Here is a 16,054-nt window from a genome sequence, read left to right as displayed (position 1 = left end):
TGAAACATTAAACTAAAATTAATTTGGGCCTATGTTAAACTAAAATTTGCCTATATTACACAAAAAACATTAAACTAAAATTAATTTGGGCCTATATTAAACTAAAATTTGCCTACATTAAACTGAAACATTAAACTAAAATTAATTTGGGCTTATATTAAACTAAAGTTTGCCTATATTAAACTGAAATTTCCCTATATTACACAAAGACAGTAAACCAAAACATTAAACTAAAATTAATTTGGGCCTATATTAAACTACAATTTGCCTACATTAAACTGAAGCATTAAACTAAAATTAATTTGGGCCTATATTAAACTAAAATTTGCCTACATTAAACTGAAACATTAAACTAAAATTAATTTGGGCCTATGTTAAACTAAAATTTGCCTATACAGTATTACACAAAAAACATTAAACTAAAACATTAAACTAAAATTAATTTGGGCCTATATTAAACTAAAATTTGCCTACATTAAACTGAAGCATTAAACTAAAATTTATTTGGGCCTATATTAAACTAAAATTTGCCTACATTAAACTGAAACATTAAACTAAAATTAATTTGGGCCTATATTAAACTACAATTTGCCTACATTAAACTGAAGCATTAAACTAAAATTAATTTGGGCCTATATTAAACTACAATTTGCCTACATTACACAAAAAACATTAAACTAAAACATTAAACTAAAATTAGCTTGGGCCTATATTAAACTAAAATTTGCCTATGCTAAACAAAAACATTAAACTAAAATTCGTTTGGGCCTATATTAAACTAAAATTTGCCTATATTAAACTGAAACATTAAACTAAAATAAATTTGGGCCGATATTGAACTAAAATTTGCCTATGTTAAACAAAAACATTAAACTAAAATTAGTTTGGGCCTATATTAAACTAAAATTTGCCGATGTTAAACAAAAACATTAAACTAAAATTAGTTTGGGCCTATATTAAACTAAAATTTGCCTATATTAAACAAAAACATTAAACTAAAATTAGTTTGGGCCTATATTAAACTACAATTTGCCTATGTTAAACAAAAATATTAAACTAAAATTAGTTTGGGCCTATATTAAACTAAAATTTGCCTATATTGAACTAAAATTTGCCGATGTTAAACAAAAACATTGAAATTAAAACATTAAACTAAAATTAGTTTGGGCCTATATTAAACTAAAATTTACCTATGTTAAACAAAAACATTAAACTAAAATTAGTTTGGGCCTATATTAAACTAAAATTTGCCTATATTGAACTAAAATTTGCCTGTGTTAAACAAAAACATTGAAATTACAACATTAAACTAAAAATAGTTTGGGCCTATATTAAACTAAAATTTGCCTTTATTAAACAAAAACATTAAACTAAAATTAGTTTGGGCCTATATTAAACTACAATTTGCCTATGTTAAACAAAAACATTAAACTAAAATTAGTTTGGGCCTGTATTAAACTAAAATTTGCCTATATTGAACTAAAATTTGCCGATGTTAAACAAAAACATTGAAATTAAAACATTAAACTAAAATTAGTTTGGGCCTATATTAAACTAAAATTTGCCTATGTTAAACAAAAACATTAAAATAAAATTAGTTTGGGCCTATATTAAACGAAAATTTGCCTATATTGAACTAAAATTTGCCTGTGTTAAACAAAAACATTGAAATTACAACATTAAACTAAAATTAGTTTGGGCCGATATTAAACTACAATTTGCCTATGTTAAACAAAAACATTAAACTAAAATTAGTTTGGGCCTGTATTAAACTAAAATTTGCCTATATTGATATAAAATTCGCCGATGTTAAACAAAAACATTGAAATTAAAACATTAAACTAAAATTAGTTTGGGCCTGTATTAAACGAAAATTTGCCTATATTGAACTAAAATTTGCCGATGTTAAACAAAAACATTGAAATTACAACATTAAACTAAAATTAGTTTGGGCCGATATTAAACTACAATTTGCCTATATTAAACTAAAATTAGTTTGGGCCTATATTAAACTCTAATTTGCCTATATTAAACTGAAACATTAAACTAAAATAAATTTGGGCCGATATTGAAGTAAAATTTGCCTATGTTAAACAAAAACATTAAACTAAAATTAGTTTGGGCCTATATTAAACTAAAATTTGCCGATGTTAAGCAAAAACATTAAACTAAAATTAGTTTGGGCCTATATTAAACTAAAATTTGCCTATATTAAACAAAAACATTAAACTAAAATTAGTTTGGGCCTATATTAAACTACAATTTGCCTATGTTAAACAAAAATATTAAACTAAAATTAGTTTGGGCCTATATTAAACTAAAATTTGCCTATATTGAACTAAAATTTGCCGATGTTAAACAAAAACATTGAAATTAAAACATTAAACTAAAATTAGTTTGGGCCTATATTAAACTAAAATTTACCTATGTTAAACAAAAACATTAAACTAAAATTAGTTTGGGCCTATATTAAACTAAAATTTACCTATGTTAAACAAAAACATTAAACTAAAATTAGTTTGGGCCTATATTAAACTAAAATTTGCCTATATTGAACTAAAATTTGCCTGTGTTAAACAAAAACATTGAAATTACAACATTAAACTAAAAATAGTTTGGGCCTATATTAAACTAAAATTTGCCTTTATTAAACAAAAACATTAAACTAAAATTAGTTTGGGCCTATATTAAACTACAATTTGCCTATGTTAAACAAAAACATTAAACTAAAATTAGTTTGGGCCTATATTAAACTAAAATTTGCCTGTATTAAACAAAAACATTGAAATTACAACATTAAACTAAAAATAGTTTGGGCCTATATTAAACTAAAATTTGCCTTTATTAAACAAAAACATTAAACTAAAATTAGTTTGGGCCTATATTAAACTACAATTTGCCTATGTTAAACAAAAACATTAAACTAAAATTAGTTTGGGCCTGTATTAAACTAAAATTTGCCTATATTGAACTAAAATTTGCCGATGTTAAACAAAAACATTGAAATTAAAACATTAAACTAAAATTAGTTTGGGCCTATATTAAACTAAAATTTGCCTATGTTAAACAAAAACATTAAAATAAAATTAGTTTGGGCCTATATTAAACGAAAATTTGCCTATATTGAACTAAAATTTGCCTGTGTTAAACAAAAACATTGAAATTACAACATTAAACTAAAATTAGTTTGGGCCGATATTAAACTACAATTTGCCTATGTTAAACAAAAACATTAAACTAAAATTAGTTTGGGCCTGTATTAAACTAAAATTTGCCTATATTGAACTAAAATTTGCCGATGTTAAACAAAAACATTGAAATTAAAACATTAAACTAAAATTAGTTTGGGCCTATATTAAACTAAAATTTGCCTATGTTAAACAAAAACATTAAAATAAAATTAGTTTGGGCCTATATTAAACGAAAATTTGCCTATATTGAACTAAAATTTGCCTGTGTTAAACAAAAACATTGAAATTAAAACATTAAACTAAAATTAGTTTGGGCCGATATTAAACTACAATTTGCCTATGTTAAACAAAAACATTAAACTAAAATTAGTTTGGGCCTGTATTAAACTAAAATTTGCCTATATTGAACTAAAATTTGCCGATGTTAAACAAAAACATTGAAATTAAAACATTAAACTAAAATTAGTTTGGGCCTGTATTAAACGAAAATTTGCCTATATTGAACTAAAATTTGCCTGTGTTAAACAAAAACATTGAAATTACAACATTAAACTAAAATTAGTTTGGGCCGATATTAAACTACAATTTGCCTATATTAAACTAAAATTAGTTTGGGCCTATATTAAACTCTAATTTGCCTATATTAAACTGAAACATTAAACTAAAATTAATTTGGGCCTATATTAAACTCTAATTTGCCTATATTAAACTGAAACATTAAAATAAAATTAGTTTGGGCCTATATTAAACGAAAATTTGCCTATATTGAACTAAAATTTGCCTGTGTTAAACAAAAACATTGAAATTACAACATTAAACTAAAATTAGTTTGGGCCGATATTAAACTACAATTTGCCTATGTTAAACAAAAACATTAAACTAAAATTAGCTTGGGCCTATATTGAACTATAATTTGCCTAGTGTATTTTTCAGTGTATTAACCACATTTTAAAAAACCCCAAAAAACATAGACCTTTTTTTTTTTTTAGCAGAAATGAATTTTGGTAAATTTATATTTAGGTGCACAAAAATCAGGTTGGATTTATCAAGCAAGGTAGGAGGAAAAGAGGTAGACTGTGGTTGAGATGGGAAGATTGCGTGAGGAGGGATATCAATAAGGTGAGGGGAGTTGGGGAATGGAGAGAATCGGCAGAGGGGAAGTGGAGGAGTATTGTAGTTAATGCAGGGCAAAAGCTTGGTACTGTTGGTCCTCATTCCTTATAAAGGGAAGAGGAGGAAAAGAAGATAAACCAATGAGCCTCACTTGTCAAACCTCCGATATGGTGACAAAGTGGAAACAAATCTCTGTGCGTCATGACTTGGGGCTATGAACTTGTGCGGAGTAACATAGCTTGTTATTTGGATGTCACGTCACATGTTGATAAATAAAATGTCCACATATCGTGGTTCCGTACATTTTTCTCTCCACCAAGTTAAGGTTTAGTTCCGTCCTTCAATCCCCTCCTTCACAGCATTACCATTACCTGTCAGGCCTCACCAAACATTTGTGCTGTCGAACTTTGATGTGCAGAGGTTTTTATCGTTCCTGACTTTCCTCACAGAGCCTGATGATGTGTACGAGTTCACCATTGTGTCGCTGAGCGAAGAAAGCTGGTTGTTCAGGGCAGATGGGCCGGAAGAGCAGGAGGCCTGGGTCTCCGCTATCCAGGCACAGATTCTGGCCTGCTTGCAGGCTTCTGAAGGAAACAAAGTCAAAGTAAGAGGGTCTCTGGAAAAGAAAGGTCGATATGTGTGACCCAACATTTATGGGTCGGCATGCATTCATGACAAATGGCAAAACATTATTTGTTCAAATAATCCAACCTTTTAATCCACAATAGTACTCAATATGACTAAGGAGATTGATGACGATGATTAACTGCAATGACTAAGCCTATAATAGGTGAGAGTGAGTGAAAAAGGTGGGTGACCAACCATCACCGCTTTCCGAAAGAGTGGCAACCCTGTAATCCAGAGGAGGTTGGCATTGTGGGAGAAACTCAACCTGTTTGGGGAAACACAATGAAAACCCTTTGGGAGAAACCTCACTGCTCTGCTTGATGTAAACTACTCCAGACGGGAGTACACTTGTCAGCCAACCGAACATGGATGTCCGCAGAGTCAAAGAAACATAAAAATGTTAAGGACAGCACCACAATCAATACAGTAATCACCAGGATGGGTCACGAGGTGAGGAAAGCATGTGATAAACACAACGCATTGTAATCACCGCTGTGAGAGGTGAAGAAACAAGAGGTGAGGAAAGCGCGTCATTTACTACATCACCTAGATGGGCCGTTGTTTGCTGACATGGATAGATGAGGTAACAACAGACATGAACACGATGCTGGGAAAAACATTCACATCCAATTGGTCAGTGCCTCGACCAATCAATAAGTGATTATTGCTGACATAGCTACTGTCACACAGCCATTATTTATGATCGTAGATACTCGCAGGGGGGAATCTGTTTTTGTCAGCCCCAAGTCTTCAAACTCCCTCCCCACACAAAGTCCTCAAATCCCCTCTCCCACCTCTCTGTCCTACATTTCCATGTTCTTCTACAAGTCCTCAACACCCCTCGCTTCCCTCCTCCCCAAATCCCAAGTCCGCATAATAGTCAATAACTGTTTAAAAAAGCTACGGTTTCTTGATGGAGTTAATGGACGAAAGAGCAATTATAAGTTGAACGTAATTGATTGAATCGTTTGTGGATAGATATATACAGTCGTGGCCAAAAATATTGACACCATTGCACTTTCTTCAAATAATGCACCATTTCTTCCAGAAAAATGTTGAAATTAAAAATTATTTTGGTATCCACAGATGTATTTCTTTGGTTTGCAGTGGAACAAAACAAAAAAGGTGAAAAAATTACTAAATCTTAGTTTATTCCACATAGATATCCTAAAATGGCCCGGACAATATTATTGGCACCTTTTAGAAGTTGTAAGAAATAATTAGATTTCAAGCAGGTGATTCTCCTTTACTTTGGAATTGAACTCACCTATGGTGAGTTGCAGGTGCCTGCAATGTAAGAATCACTCATTCAACCAGTTTGAATAAGGAAAAGGAGTCATTCTGCTGTTTTGTGTGACTGTGTGTACCGCAATGAGCAAGGAGAAAAGAAAGAAAACCAGAGAATTGTCTGAGGAGGTCAGACACAAGATTGTAGCCAAGCATGGGCAATCTCAAGGCTACAAGTCCATCTGCAGAGACCTTGAGTTTCCTGTGTCCACCGTACGAAATGTTATCAGGACGTTTAAGGCCCATGGCACTGTAGCAAACCTCCCTGGACGTGGCCGCAAGAGAAAACTTCATCGAAGATTGCAGCGAAGGATTGTTCGATTGGTGGAGAAAGCACCTCAATCAACTGCCAACAGATTAAAGCTGACCTTCAGACACAAGGTGTTGCAGTTTCAACTTTCACAATCCATCGCCAACTCAATGAAAGTGGGTTCTATGATAGGAGACCCAGGAGGACCCCACTGCTGAGAGAAAGACATAAGAAAGCCCAACTGGAGTTTGCGAAAACACAACTGAACAAGCCAAAATCCTCTGGGAGAATGTCCTGTGGACAGATTAGACCAAATTGGAGCTTTTTGGTAAAGCACATTACTCTATGTTTACAGAAAACAAAATGAAGCATTCAAAGAAAAGAACACCTTCCCTACAGTCCAACACGGAGGAGGTTCAGTGTTGTTTTGGGGTTGCTTTGCTGCCTCTGGCACTGAGTGCCTTGAATATGTGCATGGCATTTTGGAGCGCAATGTTCAACCCAGTGTCAGAAAGCTGGGTCTCAGTCGATGGTCATGGGTCTTACAGCAGGACAATGACCCCAAACACAATTCAAGAAGCACCCAGGAATGGTTCAAGACAAAACGCTGTACTGTTCTGAAGTTCCCAGCAATGAGTCCAGATCTAAATCCCATTGAACATCTGTGGGGAGATCTGAAAACAGCAGTTGGGAGAAGGTACCCTTCAAATCTGGGAGAACTGGAGAAGTTTGCACAAGAAGAGTGGGAAAAGCTGCCCATAGAGAGGTGCAGGAAGCTCATTCATGGCTATAGGAAATTCTTGACTGTAGTTATTTTGTACAAAGTCTGTGCTACCAAATATTAAGTCGACGGTGTCAATAATTTTGTCAATGCCATTTCTTTTTATTTTCTGATTTAAAATGATATATTAAGTTCTGAATCAAAAACAAAGGTTCTGTAATATTAACAGTGAAATAAAGAATTGTGGAGACCAAATACTTTTGGCAATTTCAACTTATTTTTGGAGGAAATTGTGAGTTATTTGAAAAAAGTGCAAGGGTACCAATATTTTTGGCCACGACTGTATATATATGCATATATATATATATATATATATATATATATATATACATATATATATATATATATATATATATATATATATATATACACACACACACACACAAACTCGAGTATATATAAGAGCCATTGGTCAGTCGCCATTTTTCTAGAGATGGCTGAGCGGATCTTGGTAAAACTTTCAGACATTCATCAAAAGTTCATTTTTCTGGATTTAAAAAAAAAAATCGCTCTATAGTACCGAAGCCTTTTTGATTAATTACAGTTATAAACAAGTCCACATTCGCATAAATAAATACAAAACAATCCCCAGACAATTTGAACACGAATAATAAAGCAATTCCCGAAGCGGTCGAAGTTGGTGGTAAGGCTTCTTCTTCTTCCTAAATGTCATCACACTTGAGAAACGTGATGAATGGCACATTCAGCAGCATATATTCAACGAAAAGGTAATATGATGATTTGACATTTGTGATGGATTCTGATTTGGATGTAATAGCTTTTTCATTATATTTGCCCTCATTTCAAATGTGTTCATGTTTCTTTTCGCTTGAGCAACGCCAGGTACTCCAGCGACAAGTATAAACACTTATAAACTTTACTCGGGGAACAAATACAAATACAACTTTGTCTGGGGGTAACATAGGCTATGTGGCCGTGGCGTCATTCGGAGGTGTGGGGGACCAGGAGAGGGACGTAAGTTCTCTATGTAAATGTGTACCGTGTAGCGCCACCTGGTGATGGTGGCAGAGGGTATTACAATTTCCTTTTCTACCTGTGCAACACTGAGGTTATGAAGCACTCCTTGCACAGGAAAAAATTTCCTCCTTCCCTTCCATCCCCCCTCCCCCAAAACGGAGGGGCCTGCCAAAGCCCCCCCCCCCTCCCCAAAGATGTATATGTAGTATATCTTTCCTCTTCCTCTCACCTCACCTCCCCAAAGATGTATATGTAGTATATCTTTCCTCTTCCTCTCACCTCACCTCCCCAAAGATGTATATGTAGTATATCTTTCCTCTTCCTCTCACCTCACCTCCCCAAAGATGTATATGTAGTATATCTTTCCTCTTCCTCTCACCTCACCACCCCAAAGATGTATATGCAGTATATCTTTCCTCTTCCTCTCCCCTCACCTCCCCCCACTTCCTTCCTTACCCCTCCCTCTCCTGCTTCCTCCCCTCCCGGGTGTGTGTGTGTGTGTGTGTGTGTGTGTGTGTGTGTGTATGTATGTATGTGTATATATATATATATTGTATTTATTTTACTTCTGGTAGGTGTGTGAACCAGCTACCATGAGGCTATGTACACCACCCATGTGTACAACCTAAGTACAAAAATGCACATAACTTGAAATTGTGGGAATGCCGATACTTTTAGACCACGCATACACTGTACGGACCCAAGAGTTGTTAAATGAGGTATCATTCAGCATCATACCTGCTGTCGTTACGACGTTTACCCTGTTCAGACACAATCACGTAACTTGCATTTTCATCGTTTTATATATATACATAAGTACAGTCACGTGAAAAAGTAATTACACCCCTTTTAAAGTTTTGACTTTTTCAACATATTTCAACATACAGCTATTTGATCTTCATTTCAACAACATTGATAGATAAAGGTGATATATATAACAAATATCATGAAACATTTACATGTTGTAGTCCATTGTATAATTTAAATAAACATAAATGCAAATTTCGCATGTGGAAAAAGTAAGTACACCCCTACATTTATCACTACTTCAAATACCTAAAATTAGAATCAGGTGCACCAGCTCAGGTGCAAATGATTAGAACATCGTTAGAGAGGATCTTGGAGGAACCTGTCTTATTTAAACCTCAGACATTTAGTTTGGTTTGCTCTTTGTTGTTGAAGTGTGCGGCGTCACCATGCCTAGATCAAAAGAGCTCTCTGAGGCCTTCAGAAAGAAAGTTATAGATGCCGACGAGTCTGGGAAGGGATTTAAAAAGATCTCCAAACAATTTGAAATCAATCATTCGACTGCCCGGAAGATCATCTATAAGTGGAGAAGATTCCAAACAACTGCCAACTTGTTCAGGCCAGGCCGCCCCAGCAAGATCAGCCCGAGAGCAGACCGCAAGATGCTGAAAGGAGTCTCGAAGAACCCCAGAATGTCATCACGGGACCTACAGGTAGCTCTTGCCACTGTTGATGTCAAAGTGCACGAGTCTACCATTAGAAAGAGGCTGCACAAATTTGATCTACATGGGAGGTGTGCCAGGAGGAAACCTTTTCTGTCCAGAAAGAACATCAGGGCAAGACTAAAGTTTGCCAATGAACACCTATGCAAAGACCAGCACTTCTGGAACAATGTGCTTTGGACAGATGAGTCAAAGGTAGAGCTATTTGGCCACAGTAGCAGAAGACATGTTTGGCGAAAACCAAAGACAGCATTTGACCACAACAACCTGATACCAACTGTAAAGCATGGTGGTGGAAATATTATGGTTTGGGGCAGCTTTGCTGCATCGGGGCCTGGGCAGCTCACCATCATATAATCCACTATGAATTCTTTATTGCACCAGAGGGTGCTTGAGGATAATGCGAGGCCATCTGTCGGAAAGTTGAAGCTCAACCGAAGGCGGACCTTGCAACATGACAATGACCCTAAAAATACCAGTAAGTCCACCAAGAAATGGCTGAAAATAAAGAAATGGAGGGTTCTGGAATGGTCAAATCAAAGCCCGGATCTAAATCCCATCGAGATGTTGTGGGGGGATTTGAAACGAGCTGTGCATGCAAGAAACCCCTCAAACATCGCACAGCTGAAACAATTCTGCATGGAGGAGTGGGCGAAAATTTCTCCCAGTCGATGTCAGAGACTGGTTGACAGTTATAAGAAACGCCTACTTGAGGTTGTTTTAGCCAAAGGGGGCAATACCACCTATTCGAGCCAAGGGAGTACTTACTTTTTCCACGTGCGAAATTTGCATTTATGTTTATTTAAATTATACAATGGACTACAAAATGTAAATGTTTCATGGTATTTGTTATATTATATCACCTTTATCTATCAATATTGTTGAAATGAAGATCAAATAGCTGTATGTTGAAATATGTTGAAAAAGTCAAAACTTTACATGGGGTGTACTTACTTTTTCACATGACTATATACAGGGTGTCCACAAAGTCGTGCATCATAGCCAAAACATTTATTTATAAAGTTGGCTACATCAGTTGTTCAAAATATGTCCCACCAATCTGAAAACATGTTTGTAAATTGGAAAAGCAGGTTTCTCTGAATGTTCTTCAACATATCCGGGCTATTTGTTGAATTGAATAATTGGATTTCCTTTGATAAATAATCAATTAAATAATTTCCTATGATGCGCAACTTTGTGGACACCCTGTAGATTATCAATGCCATCGGCCTCATCGCTCCTGCTCCCCCTTCCAAAGCAAATTTACATAAAACGAATGTCAAAGGTGACGCATTGATATGACTTTCTTTGTTTGACAGTCAGAGCAAGATGAGACTTCCTCAGTTACCATCCAGACTATCATTAACACTACTGGGAACAGTGTTTGCGTAGACTGTGGAGCACCAGGTGAGCAGTGTCCTTATACACACACACCAACGATGTAGTGCCCCAATGCAAACTCAAACGAGAAAGCATCTTAAAATACAAAGCCCATCTGTATTCACTTTGTATTCAGACTTCTTCCATATGCTAAACATGACGAAAACAGCTAAAAAGAAAATACAAAGAAATTGACGATTTTAGGCAACCTTGGCCTTTTGATCTCAAAAGCAACAAGCATTCTGAGTATTGCGCTGCAATACATGTCCCCTACCGGCAGTCTGTCGTCCGGAAAACTGTTGGGGCAGCCTGCACGTATTGCTCTGTGTGAATTATATAATTACCAACTCACGGTCTGAGGTAACTCGGCTAAAAATTATCCGATTTGCCCCAAATAAAGTTCATGAATGGTTGCATAGACCCCGACTTCTCACTAAAAGGGGAAAAAGAATGTAAATCGGAGTTAAAATAAGCCCACAAGGTCGCTCCGTGGAGCAGCCTGCACATATTGCACTATGTGTGAATTATATAATTACCAACTCACGGTCTGAGGTAACTCGGCTAAAAATTATACAATTTGCCCCAAATAAAGTTCATGAATGGTTGCACAGACCCCGACTTCTCACTAAAAGGGGAAAAAGAATGTAAATCGGAGTTAAAATAAGCCCACAAGGTCGCTCCGTGGAGCAGCCTGCACATATTGCACTATGTGTGAATTATATAATTACCAACTCACGGTCTGAGGTAACTCGGCTAAAAATTATACAATTTGCCACAAATAAAGTTTAGGAATGGTTGCACAGACCCCTACTTCTCACTAAAAGTGGAAACAGAATGTAAATTGGAGTTAAAACAAGGAATATTAACAGCTTTGACTTACCGCACTCCAAATTATAGTCCGGAAAACTGTTGGGGAAATTCCCAAAGTTCAAATTGCCATAACTTTGTCAAAAATGATCAAAACGTCGTGAAGTTCGAACTTGATCTGTAACTTATCATGAGGAAACCATGGACCAAGTTTGAAGTCATTAGCATTAAGAGTTTAGAAAAAAAAGTCCGGAAAGCTGTTCTTTGCGTGACGGACGGACGGACGGACGGAGGGACGGAGTGCAAACCTATAGTCCCCTGCGGTGTACACCGGTAGGGGACTAATGAAAAGGCTTCAGTGACTCAATTTGCAAACCCTGCTCAAATGTCAAGTCAATCGGATGAAAAGTGACGCTGACCTTTGGCCTTTTGATCAAATTATTAATTTGTCTTCTCCATATTCTCATAATATAGCTTTGTTGAAAATTTGATGACAAAACTCAAATGGTAAAAAAGTTACGGCCCGGACAGACAGACACAGGACACACACACACAGGCGATTGCAAAACACTAACCCTAACAACTAACCCTAACCCTAATAACTAACCCTAACCCTAATAACTAACCCTAACCTTAACCCAAACCCTAACTCCTGCTGTGTGGGCGAAGAGCGAACAAGTCATGTACTTGTTTCTTGCTTGCAAGCGTTAAATGTAATCTTTTCAGCATTGTTCGTTCATTGTGCACAATATTCCAAAGCACATTTTAGAAAAAGCTCAATACTTGCTTTTCTTTCTCCTGCGTAGATCCAACATGGGCGAGTCTCAACTTGGGTGCGCTGATGTGCATCGAATGTTGCTCGGGGCATCGGGCCCTCGGTGCGCATCTATCTCGGGTCCGCTCCCTGCACCTCGATCATTGGCCTCCGGGACAAGCTGGTATTCTTGCAGCAATGGGCAACCAACTCGCAAACAGTGTCTGGGAGGCAACCTGCTCGAGCACGGACAAGCTGTGTCCCAACACCACACGGTCAGGCTCTCCTCTCAAGTTTACCTGCATTCTTTTCCACATTTACGCCAAAGTTTCAGTGTTTCCATTCTGTTCCTTTATCTCTACTTTATCTCTACCTCGCCAGAAGAGAGGGTATTGCATTTGAGTCCATCTGTTTGTCTGTCTTTGTTTGTCTGTCTGTTTGTTTGTCTGTCTGTTTCTTTGTCTGTCTGTTTGTCTGTCTGTCTGTTTGTTTGTTTGTCCGCACAGAATAAATATGATTTTCTCTGCAACCGTTGGTCCGATTGACAGGAAATTTTCACCATAGGTGCAACTCCACCTGTAGAATTTTTTTAATGATAATTATGTCGTCATCGGCCACGTGGTTCGGCCGCCATCTTGGAAAAAACGAAAAACTTTGTACGTCCATATCTCCGAAAGCGCTGAATAGAAAAAATTGAGACATGGCTCATTGTAAAGAACTCTCCATGTGGAATAACATATGTTAATGATGATGTCATAGGTGCCTCCATTATGATGTCATAATTCGACAAGTACAAAACGTCATCTGATCAAGATGAAATTTCTTGAGCATAATCTAGGAATAAATTGGTGGAGGAAAAAAATAATGATGTCATCGATCACGTGGTTCGGCCGCCATATTTGTTTTCATGCAAAAGCCTTAAAAACCATTGAAAATACATCCTGGCGAGGGTTTGCAATCTCTGCTCTTTTTCTTGTTTCCCTCTGTTTCTGTTCTATCCACATGTCCTTACTTGTTATGTTGCCTACCTGTTTGTTTCTTGTCCAATCCCCCATTATTTTGTATGAGTGTTCCTCTCTACTTTCGGTAATTTTTGTGCAAGGCCTCTCGCTCCATGGGTTACCTAGCATCATGAGCAATGCTCTTAATCGGCATCACCAAGCAGGTATGCATATGCAGATGTACAAAACTGCATCATCACATTTTGCAGACAGGAGAAAGAACACTGGATCGAGCAAAAATACAAGAATAAGGCCTACCTTGCACCACTGCCACAGCTCGAACTCCCATTGGGCCTACAGCTGGCGCATGCCACGGCTGAAGGCAACGTGCGGCTGGTCATGCAGCTCGTGGCACACAGTGAACGGGATGATGTAAATGCAACTGATGGGGAAGGGCGCACAGCCCTGCATGTGGCTTGCCAGCAAGGCAACTCGGTGCTTGCTCAACTACTCATTTGGGTGAGTGAGTCGGTGCTCTTTATTTACCTCCTCTTCTTTTCTTTTCAACATGTCGATTCTAATCAATGCTGCATGCAAATCACGACAAATGGTTTTGCTTGTATTAGACTTGGTGGGCAGACATATTTCATTTGGTCTGAAGTTTAATTTGTACATCTGTTGATCCCCCTTTCAGTCATATATGTACAAGCACATGCTTAGGCCAAAGAGAAGGGAAATGATGACGATGCCAGGATCCGGTGTGGTGGCCAATAGCAGGCTTGTGTAGCCTACTCTACCCCACCCCCATATTCTTCCTGTACCCAAATCAGTCCTCTCCTCTGCTCTGCCCTACTCTGACCCTCCCTCCTCCGGGGAGTATATATTATGAACTAGGTACACAGTCTGCATAGTCCCGGTGACTGTAAAGCTAGACACCGAGCCTTGGTGGAGACAACATTTACCGGAATTTGGTTGGTGGTGGCAAGTTAAAGTATCCATCTCCCACTCTTCCTCTTCCCCCTCCATTTCTTTTCAGTATGGAGCAGACACGGACAAACATGATGTGCATGGCCAGACAGCACTGAACTCTGCGCAACTAGCAGACAACGCTTCATGCGTCCATCTTCTTCTGCAGAATCAACCCAAGCCCTGATTTGAGAACCACAACCCAAGCCCTGACTGAATAACCACTTTGCCCAACTGGAAAATCGAAGGAACTGCTTTGGGAATTAAGGATTAAAATAAATTCCCGAAAGAATCCCAACATTTTCTATCCTTCAGAATTCGATTACTCCATGATCTGCATCACCAAACAGCCAAGGTTTTTTTTCCAGAATAAAACCCAAGTTACGGGTTTCTGGGTTGGTCGGTGGGGTCGATAAAATTGGGCATGCGATTATGCAAGGTCAAACTCTGGATCTGCACAATTGGAGTTTTAAAAAGAATATTTATTTAGCTACTAAGAAGGTGTCGGACATCAAATGTTGAGGAATCGGCACCACAAGGCCATCACTTAGTGTGAGGAAAAAGAATCATCTCACACATGCCCGAAATAAGCAGTGCTTCCTGGTAGGAAGTGACCTCACCCAAACAAGCTAATCAGGGCAGATACTTTAGATACATCCATCCACTTGGTACCGCAGGTCTGTTAGAGGGTACATACAACCTGGAAGTAACAGCACCAAACGAGATTAACCAAAGCAGGTTATGTTTGCCATATCCCAACACATTAGGGTGGATTGACATTTGGAAATGCATGCAAAATAACATTTTCAGGAATTGTTGGAATGTTGACACCACCCTTGTGTTTGGGTTTTTTGTTTTTTTCACAGATCAGTGCATTTAGTGACCAAATGATAAGTGACCGACTGTTCGGAAGAACATACTTTTCATTCCATGAGACGTCGCATCGGGTGTCGGACAGGTGCCCGTTCTTCTGCCGTTAATTGTACAGAAAAAAAAACTGCCTGAGCAAGCAATCTCAACAGCAGAAAGTGTCAACTGCTTCTTGTTCATTTTCCTAGCGTTGGCGAATTATAAATGGGCCAAGAACCTCGTCTGCATTTATACAAATGGTTACGCACAAAAAAAGTAAAGGATCCATTGAGAAATCAAAAATACAACATGTATGTCTGTCTCCAGTTGGCATGTACCTCTTTGCACCATTAACTATGAAGGTTTTGTGATCTTAAGAGCCAGGGAAGAGGTACGATGCTGGCACAACTACATCACCACCTTAATTGATGTGCTGGTTGTTGGGTGGATGTAACGGCACGCTTTCCTTAAATTGGATTACGCACAGCACCCACATTTGTGACTTCTTGAGAGGCAAAGACCAGTCTATTCTTGTTGTTGATGTAGAATGAAGGACTGGTCTTGCTGGTGAAGGTGAGTGGCTAATTGTGTCGGGAGACAGGTAGAAAGATAGATGAAATTAACGGGACGTTGAGGTATGCTGGCCGCCCTTCATCGGAGC

At 37.5% G+C, this 16,054-nt stretch overlaps 1 protein-coding gene across 1 annotated transcript in view; it reads left to right on the top strand.

The window, feature by feature from the left end:
• LOC137437505 (arf-GAP with GTPase, ANK repeat and PH domain-containing protein 1) overlaps positions 1-15,715 on the top strand; it is a 111,277-nt gene extending 95,562 nt beyond the window's left edge. Inside the window, exons 14-18 of the mRNA XM_068131882.2 lie at positions 4,754-4,908; positions 11,016-11,103; positions 12,690-12,912; positions 13,848-14,097; positions 14,615-15,715. Of these exons, the coding sequence (XP_067987983.2) occupies positions 4,754-4,908; positions 11,016-11,103; positions 12,690-12,912; positions 13,848-14,097; positions 14,615-14,731 (833 nt within the window). The 3' untranslated portion in view covers positions 14,732-15,715. The remainder of the gene's footprint in view (positions 1-4,753; positions 4,909-11,015; positions 11,104-12,689; positions 12,913-13,847; positions 14,098-14,614) is intronic.
• The last annotated feature ends 339 nt before the right edge of the window (positions 15,716-16,054 follow it).

Source organism: Myxine glutinosa, chromosome 12 (assembly GCF_964187855.1).
Source record: "Myxine glutinosa chromosome 12, kmMyxGlut1.1, whole genome shotgun sequence".
NCBI lineage: Eukaryota > Metazoa > Chordata > Myxini > Myxiniformes > Myxinidae > Myxine > Myxine glutinosa.
The sequence above is the reverse complement of the archived record's forward strand: the minus strand, read 5'-3'. Positions and strand labels throughout refer to the sequence as shown.